Below are 18,671 nucleotides of genomic sequence, written 5' to 3'. Positions count from 1 at the left end.
CTAATCTCACTATTGCGAGTAAGTGCCAAAATTTTTATCCATTGGTTAAAGCCATGCATCACTTTACATGCAGATACATTCCTCAGCTTATGTACCAGCACAGACGCAGCACAGAGACACATGAAAAATAGATACAGTGGCAAGCAAATGCACTCCCATATGACATCCACATAAGCACGTCTGCATTCAGCTGAGTGCAGAGGTGCTGAAGTAAAAGGTCATTCCATTAAGTGGCTCTCACTGTAGTCATGACTACCTTTATATCACAGCAGTCCCGAGCACAAGTGTGGTTGCCCTCCTTGGCCATGTGTGACAAGCTCTCTGAAACACACACGGACACACATTTAGGAGTAAACACACTGAGAGACTGATGGTGTAAGGAACCAAAGTGAAGACCAAAAAAGAGGAAAAGGATACTGAGGAGTAAAATGCCGATGTAGATAAAAAGTCATAGGTGAGAGTGACCTGACTTCCACAGCACACAAGTGCTGATGTGTGATGTTCACAGTGAGGTCAGCCTGATCCAAGTCATGTCTTGGGTATGTTAGTATCCATTATTGCAAATGACAGCTATTGTGTCATGCTGATTTGATCTGCTGCTGATTCCCCGCTGCTCCCAATATGCGATGATGAAATTAGGAGGCCTGTACCTCACACCAAAGCTGTGAGAACACTATAACCTGCGGCACTTTGTGTTTATCTACTTCTGTAATGACACCACAAGTGCCTGGCTCAGGCAGGGAGTGGGTGCAAAATTGATTTATTTGCCTTTAAATTCGCTGGTTATTTAATGCAGTTCTGTGGGACTCTTCAGGAAAGGTATGCCCTTGGCCTGATTTGTGAATTGCATCCTGGGAATACGGCAGTACAGCAGCATAGTGGTTATCACTGCCCCACAATAAGAAGTTTGTGGATTTGGTTCCTGTGCCTGAGGCCTTTCTGTGTTAAGTTTGCATGTTCGCCCTGTGCTTGCGTGGGTTTCCTCCGAGTACTCCAGTTTCCTCAGACTGTCCAAAGACATCATGTCTAGGTTACTGGTGACTCTAAATGTGTGTAAGTGGTTGTTGGTCTCTGTTGTTGTCTGTCTCTGTGTGTTGGCCCTGTAATGGGTTGGCGACCTGTCCAGGGTGAACTCGCCCTCGCCCAGTGTGAGCTGGGATTGGCTCCAGCACCCCCCGCAACCCGGAAAAGGATAAGCGGTAGAAGATGAATGAATAAATGAGCCTGGGAATGACTGCAGTCAGCTGAACACCACTTGAATTTTAACTGCACCAGTAATGTAGTGTATTGTGCTGGTGTTGTGAGATGTTTTGGAGCCAAAGCTGTTCATCAGTATTAGCTGTTTTTCTATTGACAGCATAAAGAGGCCCCTGGCACAAGCTGAAACTCTCCTCTGAAGCCATTAAAATGGCTGTAAGCAGAGAGAAAATTCCTTCCACCTTCAGCTTGATGGCATTAAGACAAAGTGACAGGTTTGTTGTCTTTCTACATTAGTCCAGACATGATTTTATTTGACCCTGTCTAAACATTAACCTTTAATTGGAGTTTGGCATCTCCAGACTCAAGATTTATCAGTTTAAACGTTTTCCTTCACTGTGCAGTGAGTAAGGATGTCACACAGCGTTTACCACATTCTAACTTAAATAATTTTAATCCCTTCAGCACAAAATATTTTTAAAATGTTTGGTTGGGTTGAAAGGAATAACATTTAAGTTTAGAGAAAACACAAGGAACTTGTGCAACAAAAATAAAAAAAAAATTATATATATATATATATATATATATATATATATATATTATTATATTATTATTTGCATTTTTATTGAACAAACCGGTTATAACTGTTTTGTCTGATTTATAAATGTGATACTATGTTTATCAAAAAATATTGATATTTTCTACTCCCTTGGCATACGGTCAAATCTCATCTTTGGCCTGAGGCTAAACTTGCATATTTTACACGAACTCAACTGACAGTATTTGTACAATGTTTATCCTTGAACCTCAGATTCAACTAGATTTACCCTCCAAAGCTTGATTGAGGGCTCTCTGGATGATCTGAAGGGGCACATGTTTGGTGCAGACTGCTGTATCTAAACTTAGATGACTTGTCATGAAATATTGAAGCCATTCATGATGCCTAGAGGATTTAAGACCTTCCACCAAATCTTGTATTGATGTTATTCTGACTTTCTCTCCAGTGCAGTGTTTCTCAGAACAAGGGCGTCTTGGCCATTAAAATCCAAACTGACAGACCACAGATATTCCAAAACCCATAATTTTTTTACCTGTTTTGTAAAACTGACTGGTGAAGCTACTTGAATAGACAGTGTTATAAAACCTGGTCACCGTGAAGTCCAACAACACTGTTAAATGGTCAATTCAGATCATAGTTTGAATTTACATGGCCAGTGTAAATTAGAAAGGTTAGGGTTAGGGTTAGAAAGGTTACTCTGGTGCTACCATCAGGCTGATGTTTTTACTTCATTTATTCTGTGACATAACATCACACCATCTGGGGAAAAAAAATTTACGGACACTCAAGGTTCCCTGATGATCGGACAGTCAGTTTTGTGGCCCTCAGACTTTCTCCCCAAAGAGGCTTCAATGTGTGCCTCTGAACTGGATTGATTAGTGAAATTGAAATTAGATTCAGATGTTCACGTTCTCTCAAAGATTAGTTTGCCTTACATCTAGAGCCACAGTCAGGTAAAACATTTAATTTGTAACAGTACTATCTTTCATGGCCAGGTCTCTGAAGGTAATTAGCAAATCTTGGCAAGTTCACAACTAAAACAAAAATGGTGTGTTTTTCCTGGTTATGTGTGACTATTGTACGCCCGCTCCTTACAGTATCATTTCTTTTATTCTACCTTGAGCTCTGATGTTGGCCAGCTCCTCGCTCAGAGAGTCGTAGCTATCCTCCAGCTGTCTCTTCTTCAGCTCCACATTCTGCATGTATTCAGTTAGAGAGCGGATCTTTGCCCCATGCTGAAAGTCAGAACATGGTATACTAATGAAAAAACCAAGTGAAGATACCAAGAATAAACAAACACAAACACACCAGCCAAGAGGACTGAAAACACACAATACTTTAAGAATCAGGAGCGTTTGAACAAAAAGCATCTGAGGCTAACGCTAATCCCCCCCGCAAAAAAAAACAAAACATTTTTTACACAAACATTTGAGAGATATTTTGAGTACACAGCTCTTCATCAGGTCATTTATATCACATGAAGGCCTACAAAGCAAACTTTCTCAGTCATTTCAGGTGAAAATGAATGTCTTGCAGTGTTGTTAGCTACAGCGTCCTTGTTTTTGTCAACAAACTTCTGTTTCTAGATTGAAGAGATTAAAATTTTAACTCCCCACAGTCCCTCACCTGTGCAATGAGGAGGTGGCATGACGACAGCTCTCTTTCCGTCTCTTCCATCTTGCGATGACACTCCATCTGAAGGTTCTCCAGATGGCGGCAGCGCTTCACCATGGATTTCACCTCTGACTTTATCTTACTGATGTAGAGGCGAGCCACAGTGAACTCCTCCTCAATCGCACCAGTGAGCTCCATGGGCTGGGTGTGAATGATGAATGATATCATTTAGCAGGTGCTGTGATTCAGAGGTGCATATCAAAATCAATCAAAGTATTACAGATGACAGTAAATGTATCAATAAACTATCCTCTGGGCCTATACTGAAGCGAAATGTATATAACATGATGTGCAAGGCATTGAAACATGCCACTGTGTCTCAGAGTTTAACCTTCAATTGTGATAAAAATGTAACACTGCCTAGGAACAAGCAGTCACAAAATATATTTCACATATAAATATGCCAGTGTTGTAAAGTGTGAACTTTTGAACCCAGACTGTTTGTCACATTGTCACTCTTTTGTGTTAACTTCATTGCTCAGAAATAGGATGAAAGAGTTGTAGCTTGCTGTATTCTTTAGTTGGTAAGTCTTAAGTTCATTCTTAATAAATCATAAATATGAGGGTCTACTTTTTTTTTTTGTTCCACCATATAACTCTTAGGTTTTAGGTATTCTATAAATACTAAAATGGTAAAAAATTACACCTTTTTGAAATGGCCTATCTTTTGTGAATACATGTTCACTGAACCTGCAACCTCGGCTCCACTAACCAGCTTGATGTCCTTGTTTCCAACAATGGTGCTGAATTCACTCAGCTCCCTCATGAGCCCATTGAGAATCTCAGCGATGCGTTTCCTCTGTTGGCTGCTCACTTCTTGGATACGGGACAGGTCCGCCTCTAAAGCCATCAGGTGACCCTGTCCGAGGAGAAGACAGACGAGGTTTGGGGTGAGCAAGAGTGTGTGAGAGAGGAAAACAAATGAGAAAGAGAAAGCATAGAAGGGATTGGAGAGAGAATACTGTGTGGGGGTGGCGTGATAGAAAAGGGTAATGAGAGTCCATTAACCTGGGATCACACACAGCTGCAAGACATATTTTAACCGCTGACCATGGGTGTAGAACGATTTGTCTGAGTATAAACCGGTTACACATTTTTATATCTAACTTTTCTAATTTTATCCAAACACTGTTTCTATGGAAAGTGGTCTACATTGTGGCTGACTTCAACCTGGTTAGTCTTAGCTGGAGGCACCACCAGCTCAACAGTTGCACATCTTAAGAGACCTATTAGGGGTGTATACATCAAGTTATGTTATCTTGAGGTTGTGAATTGTACTCATCATAAATCATTAGAATATTTCATATATATTTCACATCAATTGCCCTTTTATCCTCTATGGAGAAGGGAAAATGCAAATGGAAATGTAGCATTTCTGAGCTTTTCTTTCAAAGTTCAAGAATTAATGATAAGATTAATGATGTTATGGAAAAACCAATAAATAAGAAGTCTCTGCTGGACACCCCTCTGTGCCGTAACAATATACAGAGGGGTGCTGTAGCAGTGAAAACAGATAGATCCACAGATTTTTAGATGGAATATTTTCTTTCGTCTGACTCGATGCACAAATTGACAATGTAAACCCTAAATAATAATATAACATTCATTCATTCATCTTTTACTACTTATCTGTTTCCGGGTTACAGAGCGTGCTGGAACCCAGCCCAGCGCACATTGGCCGGTGTATACCCTGGACCAGTCCATCGCACGGCCAACATACAGAGATGAACAAGCTCTTGCACTCACAACTACAGACAATTTAGGGTCACCAATCAACCTAAACATGATGTCTTTGGATGGTGGGAGGAAACCAGAAGAAACACATGCAGGCACAGGGAAAACATGTGGGGCAACAGCGCTAACCATTATGCTGCTGTGCAACAATATGACAGTGTTGACCAATTACCTTTTAATTGGCTTTCTTACACGCTATAGGTTCTTGTCATAATCAATTCAGATACTTAAAAAAGTATAAAATTCATGTGAACCAAGAGTACTTTAATTCCTCACTTGAAACAGAAGTGGAGCTTTATTTTGATGTGTTCTGGTAGCCCCATGTCCTGGCCTTACTTTTGTCCACAAGATCCAAGTACCAAAACATAATTGCTTTCAAATTACAAATCACTAACTTTCAAGATAGCTGCTGATGGTAGTGGCCCTGAATAAAAGGATCTGGGAGATAAATTATGAGCTTATTTTATCCTTTTCTAATTTGTACAACAGGGAGCTTCTAAATATTGCTGTCGCTGCAGTGGCTTAAATACAACAAAACAATTTGGATTCAATCAATGCGCCCAATGTCTTACAAAATGAATGAGGCCAAGAAAAGTTTTGAAGTTGGCTGCAGTCAGAGCCAGTATTTCTGAACTCCTGATTCCTGGTGTAAATTATTGATGAATGACAGTGGTGTCTTTTTACACATATTCGAAAGGTCTTACTTTTCTCAATAAATTTCATTATATACAAAGTGAATCCCCTATTATCAGATAAATATTGCCCTCAAAATCTTTTTAATGATGTATTTTATGCTAACTCTCCCATCCCACTCTCCCAACCACCTTACACACCATAACATTTTCTTGTGGATATACTTTTCAATCTTCATCCCCGTCATTAACTTTATACCCTGTGATAATTTTTCTGGTCACTTCCCACATCAAAATATTTACTTAGCACAAATGATGGTAAATAATTAACTGAAATCAATTCATTTATTATTAGGTAAAAGGAGCGCAGGCGAAAGGTTAATGGAAAGTGTTCACTGCAATTGGGGAAAAAAAAGATTTATGAAGTGATATCACAGGGAAGAGTTGGTTGGTTGATTAAAAGATGAATGGAGTTAATCATAATGATAGAAAGGGGTTTAAGAGGACAGATGGATGAAAAGAGCAGATGGATGGCGGTAACAATGAGTGATGATATGGCCTCCTGCAGAATAAGAGAGGGTTTTCCACCAAAAGCACCAACACAGTCTGCTGAGGAGACAGTGATGAATGTATTCCATTGCAACATTTTTCTAGGTCACTGGTGCCTCATTTCATGTATGGTGTATGGAAAATGTCAAAAACCTACCACATTGCACATGGGAGCAACTCTGTGCCAGTGTTTAAGAGCCAGGGTGGGCAGGTGGGGGCTGGAACGGGGAAGAGGCCTGAGAGGACGGGGTTTTCTTCAGATCACTGCACACTTTTGTGTACTCACAACCTGTCAGACTACCCGCTGTGGTCCCTGAGTGAAGACTATGATAGGTGAGAGGTCAGAGCACAACAGCCGAGAGCAGATAGCTGCATTTAGCAGACTAAAATGTAGCCACTCACAATGGTAGATTGTAAAAACACGGCCCAGAATATTAAAGGCTTTTAAAGAAGGGCCATAATGATCCACTTGCTCCACTGAGCCAGTCATAGTAGCCTTATGGATAACTGACCAGTTCTGCCAATCCTTAATTCTAACACTATCTGACTTTTTCTCCTTTAAAATGATCAACTCACAAACACAGCTATAAGATTTCAAAACTGTCAAGTTTTGATTAATTCTCTATGACAGGCTGTGAGACTCCAATCAGACAAACATATTTTTAGATTTATTGTGACTTACACTTTCTCAGGTTCTATCTGATGTAAATATTCTGCTGTCCTCAGACAGTCCTGGGCCATATATCATGTTGCTGATTATTGTCTGGTGTGATTACAACGTACACGACAGGCCAGCGCTTTATTTATTATTTATATATTCAGTGCCTCAACGAAAAGATTGATTGCTTCTCCCTTCCCATTTTGAATTTTTCTGTCTGTGCCTAGTAGGATCTGACGTGGCACATTTGACAGACAGCAGGCAACCAAATGATCAGAATTTTCTCCGTTATCTCTCTTTCAATGTAACACTCTGATTCAATTCATTATCTCCTTAATTGAATTTTATATCTTCTACTGAAGTAGTTGAAAGATAGTTTCCTTTACCACCTTTCTTTTCCTGAAAGTGGTCTTCCACAATATTCATCCTAGTTTTTAGCATCTTGAGCCAACTTCAGTCTACTGTGCACAGTAAGGTTTTGTATAAATTACACAAATTTAATCTTCAATTCTCCTGCACATACATTGTCTGTCACTCTTTTAATTAGTTGAATCAGGGGAATATTTCCTCAGTCCTCTTCAGTCTCTGCCTCTTTGATTTTCTCTATTGCCCCTCTTTCCTGCATGTTCACTCGCTTTTTTGACTATTAAATATTAACAACAAAAAAGCCTGACCCACCATTTTCTTTGCAAGCTCTTCAGCCAGGAGCTTGTTCTGCATGCTTTTCTCCTCCACCTCCAGGCTCTTCTGGTCATAGTTGACTGCCAGCTCCTCCAGGGCCTGCAGGACCTCCTTCACCTCTGTCTTAGCAGAATCATTCTCCGTCTGAAGCCTGCAAAGCTCGGACTGCACCTTCTCACTATCACCCCTGGATGATGCTAAAAGCTGAGGGCAAAGTAGATTTGGTTTAAAAAAAAAAAAAACAACAACAAAACATATTTATAGAAATATTTCATACAAAAGCAGCTTCATCGCCATTATTCACATTTCAGAGATGTAGGGTTTTAATAAAACATAGCTGTGAGGTTTATCTGGCTCTCTTGCCGACAAGAGATAAACATGTACAAACTCTGTTACACAATACATGTGTAATTTAACAAATGAAATATACTTGGAATATTGATCGGGGCCTATCATTTGACACTTTAAGAGCCAATATTATTATGCCAGCATGGTGTCTGTTTGTACTTGCTGCAGCGCACTGTGGGCCGTTTTACTGAATGGATGTGATTAGACATAGATATTGCTCTACCCAGGGTGCCAGCATGTTTTAACCTCGGCAGCTCTGCAGTTTGTACTTGGCCAAATGGATGTAAAATCATGTTACTGCACACAGAAAGAGGTTAGGTAGTTACCATCTTGTCAGCTCAACCCACAGCAGGATAATTTTGGAATATGAATTAAGTAATTTTGCAAATGACTCAGCAGCGGAGTAGGCCAAAGCCCGTTTCAGCATATTTGGTCCCCTATTTTAACCAATGTTGTCACTATATGTTGTAAACACTGCTTGTGATTACTTTATAATGGGGGCTTTCAATTGCTCTTCCCCCGACATGTAGCTCAAACACAGAGACAATCCTGTTTATTGCATAACTTATGTGACAAAGGGGTGCATACAATTTTGTGGTTTAAAAAAGTTACCAAATTCTTGAAGCTCATACAAACATGTCACATTAAATATCAGATCATAAGAGAGCATTTGTCTGTTTATAGAGCAAAAATGTTACCATGCTAAGACAGGCTGTTCCCCTTCATGCATTTATCAAAATGAACAGATACCACACGCAGCACATCATGAGTCAGTCCCTAAATCTATTGATCTTTCCAATCCAGTCTGCTATGTTTAACACTACGGTTAAAATACAAATAACACACTCACAATTTAACAATGACACTTGATGCGTGAGAGGGGCTCTCTGGCACTTGGAAGGCGTTTTTCTTCTCTCTGTCACTTCAGAACTGGGATAATAAAGGCCGCCCTGGGTGACTTCTATTCACATTTTTACCACATTTCAAGAAGTGCAGCCTACTGTGGGCCATTTAACCAGACTGATGTAGGGATGTAAAACCAGGGTCCTTTACCTCCTCCTGGTTGAGCATCTGCTCCTTCAGCTTCTCTACCATCTGGCTCTGGTGGTTGATTTCATCATCCTTTGGTGGTATAGAGACACACAAAACGGACATAGTTCATTGACATTATTATGGATCTTATGTGCGTCATCTTTTGTACTTTTGGGTTCCATATTCAACTATAGCTCACTAACTGTTCAGCTATAGCCTACTTTCAGCTTCCCCTTAACTGTACAGATGAGCAATCCAGTGCACTTTCAATACTATTCTTCATGGAGAAATCATAGATTCTGTCCAAACATAAACAATATAAATGTTATTAATAAGAAAGAGTAAAGTTATTGTTAAAAAGAAAAAATACATTAGCAATAGTATCAGAGAGTAAAATGCAAGGTATTCCAATGATAAAATGCACTGCCCTCAACCAGAAACACTACATGTCATAGCAAACATTTTCCAGGTACATAAAAGTACTATTATACTAGTGTATTACATGCAGTGGAAAAAAAAAAATTAAATATATGCACAGATTGTTCTGTACAACCACTGCAACTCAAAAAGAGAACATGGGATTTTTATCTTGATGCACAGCAAAGAAAAGATAAAAAGTGCACTGACACACAACTCAGTGTAATTAGTATCAGTTGATAAAAGTCTATAAAATTACACATAACCATGTTGTGGAGTGCTATATAAATGTGGATAGATTGTGATGTGTTAGATAAGTGAAAGCTTAATGCTTTTCAATGTCAAAAATTACCATTTCCCCCAGTGGCAATTATTCCTAAGAGTTTCTTTATTATTCACTACATTGTGTGTGATCCTGAATTCATTAACATGAATAATACATGTTTGATACACTCGTTGCATTCATGTGTGCATACCATTACAAATATCTGCCATAGTGTGTAGCTCTACATTCATGCTCACAAATTGTCCTCAATTTCATACCTTATCGTCCAGCTGTTTGTACAGCTTGCGAATCTCCTCCTCATATTTATGCCGCTCCTCCTCAGAAATATGAACCACAATGGAGGATGCAACTGAGCAGGGGCTGCAAGGGCTACCAATGTCAAGAACTGGCTCCTCAGATTCTGCAACTTCCAGAGGCGCGCCCTCCGATCTTTCATGCTGATCCACAACATCATCATCGTCACCTAGAGACAATGGACCAAATATTGGAATTAATTTATTTATTTGTTTGTTTATTTATTTAGTAAATAGGTGGCTCTCATTTTCGGCAAATCCCTCCATACATACAGGCATAAAATAGGGATTAGAGCAGTTAATCTCCAACATGTGCCCATTCTTTACTCCTGAATACGTTGAAATCTCACTAAATTTAATAAATAAGCATTTTTTTATGTACTCAGACCCAAAATCCAGTTCTCTCTGGCCTTGACCAAGATTCATACCAAAATGCAAGAAGGAGGGTGAATAGTAGATGGAATGTAAAAAAAAAAAAATAAAAAATGCAAATTGCTCACACAAACAGAAAATCTAATACATTAAATGTTTAATACACCATATAAAAATGTCTGACCAAATGTCTGACCATGACAGTATTTTTCCTAAAACACACAGTGATAAAAGCACAAAAAACCTTAAATGAATTCAACCCCTCAGCAGAGTAGCTTTTAAAGTGTTCTATTGTAGTTAGGAGAATGAAAATTTAAATATAAAAGGTTTTTCCATTTTTCAGCTCTGTTCAAACCAAACCAGGAGAATACAAAGAATGAAATGCATTCTGCTGTCTTTTGAACACCTTTGGGGGCGGGAAGCTAAATTAACTCAAAATGCAGGAGATGGGAACAGGGACTGATGGATGAACATTGACTTTTCTTCACCTGTTGGCTTCTGATGTTTTAGTATGAATATGAAAAGAACGTAAAATGGTAAATGGTAAAACGTAAAATTGGGGTTAAATAACTGACTGGGCTGTTGGGAGTAAAGAAGTGGAATATGGGCGATCTCTGAACAAAAGATGGCACAATATTTATACAAGATGCTTGAGATAATAATAAAAAGAAGCTGAAAAACAAATGCTACATTCTAACTTAAAAGTAACCATTCCAATCTTATATCTTGATATCCGCTGTCACAGCTCATGAACTGTATGTTTTTGTGGTGAAGAAGAAATAGTAAAATGTAAAGCAAACCTGGATGGTTTGTGTTCACAATGTTCAGGTTAGGCAAATCAAACCAAACAGGTACCATTTGTTTCAAACATGCCATGTCAGCAACGCTGCCTCACTCTTGTGTAAACTGGTTGCACCAATTGACAACAGCCATCAGGGAAAAAGAACTAAGCCATGTCGCTGTTTTGCATTATGACACGTTTATGTGACACTTTTACGCATCCATTGCTCTTTCCAAAATTCACACAACAAATTAGAATAAACTGCTTGTTGCTGCTTGAAAGGGGGCTAAGCTTGAGCTCTGCACTGTGCCTGTTTTTGTGTTGCCGCCTCTAGCATGTGGCATGCCTCTGATTTGACTGACTTAATGTCCTGCAACTGGGAAGTAAGTGGATCAATTGGAAAATTGAGTACTTTGCCCCCTCCAAGACAAGGTCAATGTAATCCATACTTTTTACAATAAACTACTATACAGCTGACACCTTTTACAGATGAATTTCCAGGTCGAGCTGAGGGTGTGCTACTAGGCAAAAACAGCTGCCAGGTGAAACGTGCATTGCACACTACAGGGAATTCACACTCTGCACTGGATACCTTTTGCTGTGCGAGGAAAGTGCTAATATCTTTGGGACACCCTGGAGTGGAGAGTTGGAAAATGTTGTGTGAGATGGAGCTCAACAGCATCCGTCTCAGGCCTGAGGTGGCCAACAATACAGGGAGCAGTGTGATGGGAGTGGCAGTGGGGGGTCATACCTGAGAAAATTAAAAGTACCAAACTGGATAAGTCAGAGAAGAGAGTGGTTGAGGAGGAAATTGAGTGTGTGTGAAGGATTATCACAGTCACTAAAGGGAATCATTTTCAACAATTGGTGTACAATAAAGACGTGTTCCAGCATTTTTAAAATTCAGGTCAAGTAGCGAGGGGAACACCAGAGAGGATTCATTACACAGCTTAAATGTCAGCCGATCACAACCATTGAGCGCACTGACATTTGGATCGACCTGAAGTCCAGCAAGAGAGGCTACAGTAGATCAGTGTAATCATGAGAGCATAATTGTGTATGGCGTTTCACATGCTTGTATTCTTGGGCGTACACTGACACAGGGCTGTGTGTGATGACATGGAGGAGGACAAGTGTAAGTTATGACTTTCTGTTAGATGGGATTAACCTTTGTGGCTGTGGGAATGTCTAACACATCAGTATTCATAAAACAAAGTCCACGGCACCGTTGCCCTCCAGTCTAATGTGAGGGGAATCCAACTCTGCAGTTTAAAGTGTGAATATTAGAAATAACCTGAAAGGGAATTTAAGGAGTTTGGGCACATGTCCAGAAAGTCTGGCTGTTCCCTCCTATATCTCTGTGTGTAGAGAGAGCAACAAAAGGTTAAATCTGCACTCATGTGGACTGAAAAGCAATGTCTGCAGGCTGACAGGCTTTTCAGTCCAGTTAGTGGGTACGCTCCCATGAAAGAAAGGAGACTAGAGGCGACAGGGGCATTAAGTGAATTGGTTTTTCTATAGGGAACCATGTAGAGGCTGAGTTCTCTGGGTTTGACATCCAGCACTCACTGTCCAGGAAAAACTGCCCTTATTTATTTGGTGGCAGCTTGGTGGGTGACCTTTGTCACCAAAAATAACATAATGTAACTGATTCAGGATCTGAGTTTCTTTAACGCAGCAGTGAATTTTTTTTCTTTTGTATCATCCCTTACAATAATTTGTCAAATATGAGTCATAGCCATGCAAGCAGCAGCGCTAAGCTAATTTAGCTTTAACACATAGCACACCCCATTGTCCATCTGAGCAGTTTGTTGGTTGAAATGCACAGTGGGCGTGTTTTGTTCTGACAACAGGGAGAATCCAAAAGGCAGAGGATCTTTGCGGAATATGGATGCACCAAATTGAAATTCAATATTTCTCGGAAGACACTGCTCTCAGAATAAAAAAAAAAATGCGAATGTCATGCTGGTACTACAGGAAAAGCCATCCTCTGAGGACCATGAACAGCTGTACAAACTGTTTTTGTCGCACAACTTTCTTGTGTTTCCTCTAAATTGAGGCAGTCTGTCCATGTGATAATGTCAACCACCCAGGGCAGGGCATTTCAACAGTTCATCTCTAGAGGAGTGTTTTTGTACGCTGCATTACCTTTCCTCCTGCGGTCCAGCTCGGCTTCAAGCCTCTGAATGGTCTCCTTCATCGACCTGTTCTTCTCCTTTTCCTTCTCATACTTCCTCTTCCACTGTTCTGCTGTGAGCTCCAGGTTTACCGATACAGTGTTTCTAATGGTCTTGGCTCTAATTGGTAGGATACAGTGTGGATCAGATAAGTAGAAGAGGAGGGAAAGAATGTGAGGATAGAAGGGTGAGATGAAAAGAAAAAAAGTGTACAAGAACAGCAAAGAATTGGAGGATATTTCAGCTCGCTGTGGCGGCTTAATGAAAATGTGCTTGCATCTCATTAATTGTTATGCAAATTGAGTTTCTACTGTGTTTGATGGTGCATGCAGGAAGAGGCTACAATATACAATGGTGAAAACTCAAAAAGTGCCATGCTTCAGACTCCATCAAACACATTCATACATATAAAAATGTAACATTCAAGCAGTTCATTAGCGTGTAAAGTAAATTGTTTCTCCACAATAACTCAAAACATGAGGCACAGCTGAGCTGAAACGTTCATGACTGCAGCCGCTCAGCAGGGAGCTCTGGTTGTGACTCTCACATCAGCGAATTTCACGTAATTTCACACTCCAGTGAGAAAAATATGTTTCCCTCATTTATTTATTCCCTGATATCACAACAGACTCTTCCTAAATTTGCTCTCTTCCCATTAGGATGTAGGTAACTGAATGAAGTACAGCCCGAGACAATTCATAGAGCCTGTGTTTCTGATATAAAATGAAACTCTAAAATTAGCACTAAACAAGACAGAATTTCAGCAGCCTCCTTTTAATGCAGCAATGTCCCCTCTGCACATTTAGACTTTAATTGTCAGATTATAGTCATGATGATAACACCGAAATATTCACATAAAGTGGTTGAGTATTTTTGATCTATATTGACCTCCCAGACAAAGAAAAAAGATCAGTTTGGCGTTCAACAGCTACTGTGGTTCACAGAGGGAGATAAGAGACCACATTTCTGTTCAGTAAAATTCAAATATCTGCTGTGGAGTCTGCCACTCCCTTGGCATACATTATTTATTTCAACCAACACTTGTCTATATTCAAAGGGTTCATTTTAGAGGAAAAGGACTGAAGATGCACTGGGAGGTTTTTTGTTTTTTTTCAGACTCTTTCCATCTGTGAGTTCCTTTAGCTGACAGCGAGCAATATGAGTGGAAATCTTGCAAAAAGCCCAAAAAAAAACTCTATGACTGCAGTTCACCCTTTAGATCCTTTAGATTAGACAAGATGCTTCTTTTGCAATCTGAGCATCATCCATGCAACACAAACTTTCTGAAGACGATGTGTGGGCCATCAAAAGCAGTAGAGGCAACAAATGGTGAACAGCATATCAGACTACAAAACAGGTTTGAGCCGAAAAATATCCCAACAGCTGCACTTGAAGAAAACAACATTGTGTGTTGTGCTGCGTGGTGCATCATGGAAGTGTGTTACCGTTGGCCAAACATCAAGGTGGATTTGGTCTCCAGATCGTTATAGCTAGAAGGAGAGCAACAGATGAACATGGTGGTGCGACAATTCCCGCCCAGTGAGTCCTGCAGGATACGAGTCATTTTGCTGTCTCGGTATGGTACATGGGATTTCTATAAAGAGGTAAAGAAGGGAAGAATGAAAGGGAATCAGAGATGGAGGCATAAAAGGATTATAAAAAAATAAATCTCTGGAGCACTTTCTGAATTTCCCTTTCTTTCCCTTTTCTTCTAACAAAAAATGATCTGTTGTGAGCATCAGAAGAGAACAAAGAAAGGAGTGATTTCTCTCCATCTGTTGTTTCACCGTTGTCAATATGAGACAATTCTGCAAAACCCCAGATTGTGTTCAGTGCTAACTGATTTTTTAACTTACCCCAGCTAAGGCAGCTATTACCTCCTGCAGCTACACTTCTCATCTTGGCAAAAAAAAAAAAAAAAATCAATGTCATATTTTGCTGAAATATTTTAAATGTTGGATCTTTTTAAGGTAGGTTTAGGTGTAGGATTATACAAATACCTCTGAGCTGATTCGTTTTACTCAGTAATTTGTGTTTGACTGTTGCTGAATTGAGGCATGAAGCAAATCCCTTCACTCAGGCCATTTCAGTTCTTCTCATCAAATACATTCAGCCAATTTACTGCAGCTGGTAACCAAATGCTTGTTCAAAAAAATAAAAAAACAGGTGAAAGGAAAACCCTTCGGTGTGTAGCGCTTTGGAGGAAGCAGAGATTTCTCCAACATACCGTTCCCTCAGCCAAAGCCGAGATGACGTTCCCCAGGGCCGACAAAGACTTGTTGATGTTCTTGGCCTCATCCAGCACTGCTCCCTCCGCACCTGTCTTACTGACCTGACACAGATACACACATACAGAAAGAGAGAGAGAGTATAAAAATGTCAAAAGGACAACAATGTTTTTTTTTTTTTTTTACGATGCTTTACTGTGCAAGTGCTGCGGTTTTTGACAATGTCTTAGCGTTGGACCTACTGAACTGAAATAAGGCTCCTAGAAATGAAAGTGTAAGACTTTTCTAATTAGATGAGTGTCTAATTATATGGGAAAATGCTGACCGTGTTCAGTTGGAAGACATCCAATTAATCAATGCTAATTAATTGCTAGCTTAACTGGGAGTCTTTTATCGGGTCACAGCCAGCAATTCGGCTGAACATGGAAAAATATTTGACTTGTACATAAAGAAAAACTCTATATTCCTTATGATTGCTAAAAAACTATATTTTTTTCAGGAAAGTTTTTATATATTTTTTTTTTCTACAAACATGTCTGAAAACATTTCTGCATAACATTTAACTTCAAAAGGAACACGCATCATCATCTTGTATCACAATTGTCATGGGATACAATTATTTACATAATTACATAACAGATAATGAGAGCTTAATGAGGAGAGCAAGTTGTCCTATCAAACCCTATTAATGGAGGATACACAAGCTTTCTGTTCAGTCCTAATATTTTGTATTAAATTCAAAGATGTTGCAGAAGCGGATGGAGCATTTTATTCCCTTTTCTTCCTTCTGCCAGCGGGGATGATGAAACCAACTTACAGATGCAGCATCAGCACTTAATAGCAATTAATCAAAACCTATCAAGTCTAAATGGCCATTTGCCACTTCAAGCACATGATATTCATATTTTACATCGATACCATCAACACCAGAAAGCAGGGGTCATGCTCAGCTGCACCTCTAATATATTTTCTGTCTGCATGTTTTCTGAAGTACAGCCTGTGTTCTGGATATAAATTGCTTCATGAAAAGTGTGACAGGGCAAGCTGACTCAGATTTCACCTGAAAGGCCTTGGAACAGGGGACATAATTAGATGTTCGCAGCTCCCCTTCAATGCGACCTCTGTCTACTGTAGTCTGGTCTTTTAGACCTCATCTAAACTGAAAAAAGGTGAAAAACTCTATCATTGGTGACAGACTGAACAAAGAAAAAAATGCAAATAAATCCACAGTCCCAAAGACAGAATGTGGTCTCTTATAATATGATATCCATTAAAAATTCAGTGCAGAGCCACACTCAGAGCTGTAATACATTGTTTATCTGCTTCTTTGATATCTGAAAAACCTATTTCTGAGAACAGACGGTCCCTTTGTTACAAAATCCTGCTGACAGTGAACATTATGATTTAATAGCAATGCAAAGCCCTGCTTTTAATGTTATTTTCAAGAATATTCCCCATTCACCCTACCTTCTCGCTTCCAGCTAGGTCGACAAGGTATAGCTTCCCACTCAGCTTCTGTTCCATCTCCACGTGTTCCTGTTTGATGTTTATCAGGAAGATGCTATGACTGCGGGAGCTGTGCTCATTCATGTCTAAAGTGATGATAGCACAAGATGAGAAGAGGGGAGGAGAAACTCCAATTTAGCCTCCTTACGGAAAATATCATTCATCCCACCCCCTTCCCCAACTGACAGAGATGTTAAGCAAGATGTTCACTTTGCACCACATCATGCATTTCTCACCTTTGCACTTTAGTATGGCCTTACTTAAACTGTGAAAAATGTGCGAGGTGTCAGGTCTGACAGTGTGAAGGTAGGGTTAGGGTCAGTACTGAGAAGATCAACAGCATGACTCACTTGTGACAGCAACATGACGGTTAGCCTTTCCTTCATCTATCACATCCATCACTTCCTCGGGGCTTGTGACAAAGCGTTCAGTGCAGCCCTTAGCGAAAGACACACACATGCACACTTTCGTTTGTGTAGTGATAAATGAAACACATTCATTTATGTAAAGGTACATGTACATACAAAAACACATAATTTATAATCACATACATATTTTGTTGTTCTGACTGCAAATTAATGCCCCAAACATGCACCTGCTTTGAGCTCTACACATATTCTGAAGTATCCCCAATGAAAAAGTTTTGGGAAAGTTTATTTGCTTTCTAATTTTGCAGTAACAAGGTAAAGAAAAGTATGGTCATATTCCAGAAGGAGAAAAAAAAAAAAAATCAGAGAAAGACAAGAGTTAACTTTGGTGGTATTTTCAACCTCTGGAGACTGTTGGTGAGTAAAAGTATGTTTTACGCTGAACTCACTGGTAGGATGTTAATGCTAACACAAGCAAAGCAGCGACAGGTAAATTAAAAATGGCTTCCCCAAAAATTGGAGGAATGGGTGTGTTTCGTTTCCATTTGACAGAGCTACTCTCCTTCCCCACCTGCTAAAGCTAAAATCTTTTAATCGCAAAATGAAAGCAAATAATCAAATTTTCCAAAATGTCCCACTGATTATTTAACATATTATATTTACATAATAGAAATTAATGCTACTAGACTTAATCTTGCCAAAGGCGACAAGAGCCTCTGAGTTATGTACGTGACTCACCTTCACATAAGGAACTCTGTTTTTATCCTCATGCACTGAAAGGTTGATCTTTGTCACTGGGGTGTGGGGGAAAATAAGGAAAGGTCATTGTATTTATATATACGTGTATGTGTGAATGAGTGTGTGGGTTAGGGTTGTGCATGCAAATGAGTGCTTGCATATGACTGTGGTTTTCCACTCAGAACATCCATAATCCAACCTGACTATGTTCCCTTTATGCTTGTGAGTCAGACTCCGCGGTGCAAGAAAAATCTTTGAGGCATGTCCTATCTTGTCCAAAGTCATTCAATTTTACTAGATTGTGGGGTCACATGGAGATTGTCTGGACATGTGTGTCTGCAGGTGTTTGTATGTTTGTTTGTTTGTTTGTTTTTTTTTTTTAAACCATACCCTTCTTCTGTGTACAAAGCTACATAGACTATACTCTATGCTGCATTAATT

At 39.6% G+C, this 18,671-nt stretch overlaps 1 protein-coding gene across 1 annotated transcript in view; it reads right to left on the bottom strand.

Moving 5' to 3' along the window:
* The window catches only part of kif5ab (kinesin family member 5A, b), a 50,538-nt gene that overhangs the window by 11,675 nt on the left and 20,192 nt on the right, over window positions 1–18,671 (bottom strand). The window contains exons 7-19 of the mRNA XM_029502275.1: window positions 18,231–18,286; window positions 17,475–17,562; window positions 17,086–17,210; window positions 15,618–15,722; window positions 14,836–14,984; window positions 13,362–13,510; window positions 10,025–10,230; window positions 9,086–9,154; window positions 7,682–7,888; window positions 4,143–4,289; window positions 3,383–3,571; window positions 2,874–2,991; window positions 257–321 (exon numbers count right to left, since the gene is read on the bottom strand). Coding sequence (XP_029358135.1) covers window positions 257–321; window positions 2,874–2,991; window positions 3,383–3,571; window positions 4,143–4,289; window positions 7,682–7,888; window positions 9,086–9,154; window positions 10,025–10,230; window positions 13,362–13,510; window positions 14,836–14,984; window positions 15,618–15,722; window positions 17,086–17,210; window positions 17,475–17,562; window positions 18,231–18,286 — 1,673 coding nt within the window. The remainder of the gene's footprint in view (window positions 1–256; window positions 322–2,873; window positions 2,992–3,382; window positions 3,572–4,142; window positions 4,290–7,681; window positions 7,889–9,085; window positions 9,155–10,024; window positions 10,231–13,361; window positions 13,511–14,835; window positions 14,985–15,617; window positions 15,723–17,085; window positions 17,211–17,474; window positions 17,563–18,230; window positions 18,287–18,671) is intronic.

The sequence above is a fragment of the Echeneis naucrates genome, chromosome 5, assembly GCF_900963305.1.
Source record: "Echeneis naucrates chromosome 5, fEcheNa1.1, whole genome shotgun sequence".
NCBI lineage: Eukaryota > Metazoa > Chordata > Actinopteri > Carangiformes > Echeneidae > Echeneis > Echeneis naucrates.
Note: the sequence above shows the minus strand (reverse complement) of the source record. Positions and strands in the feature narration are given on the sequence as shown.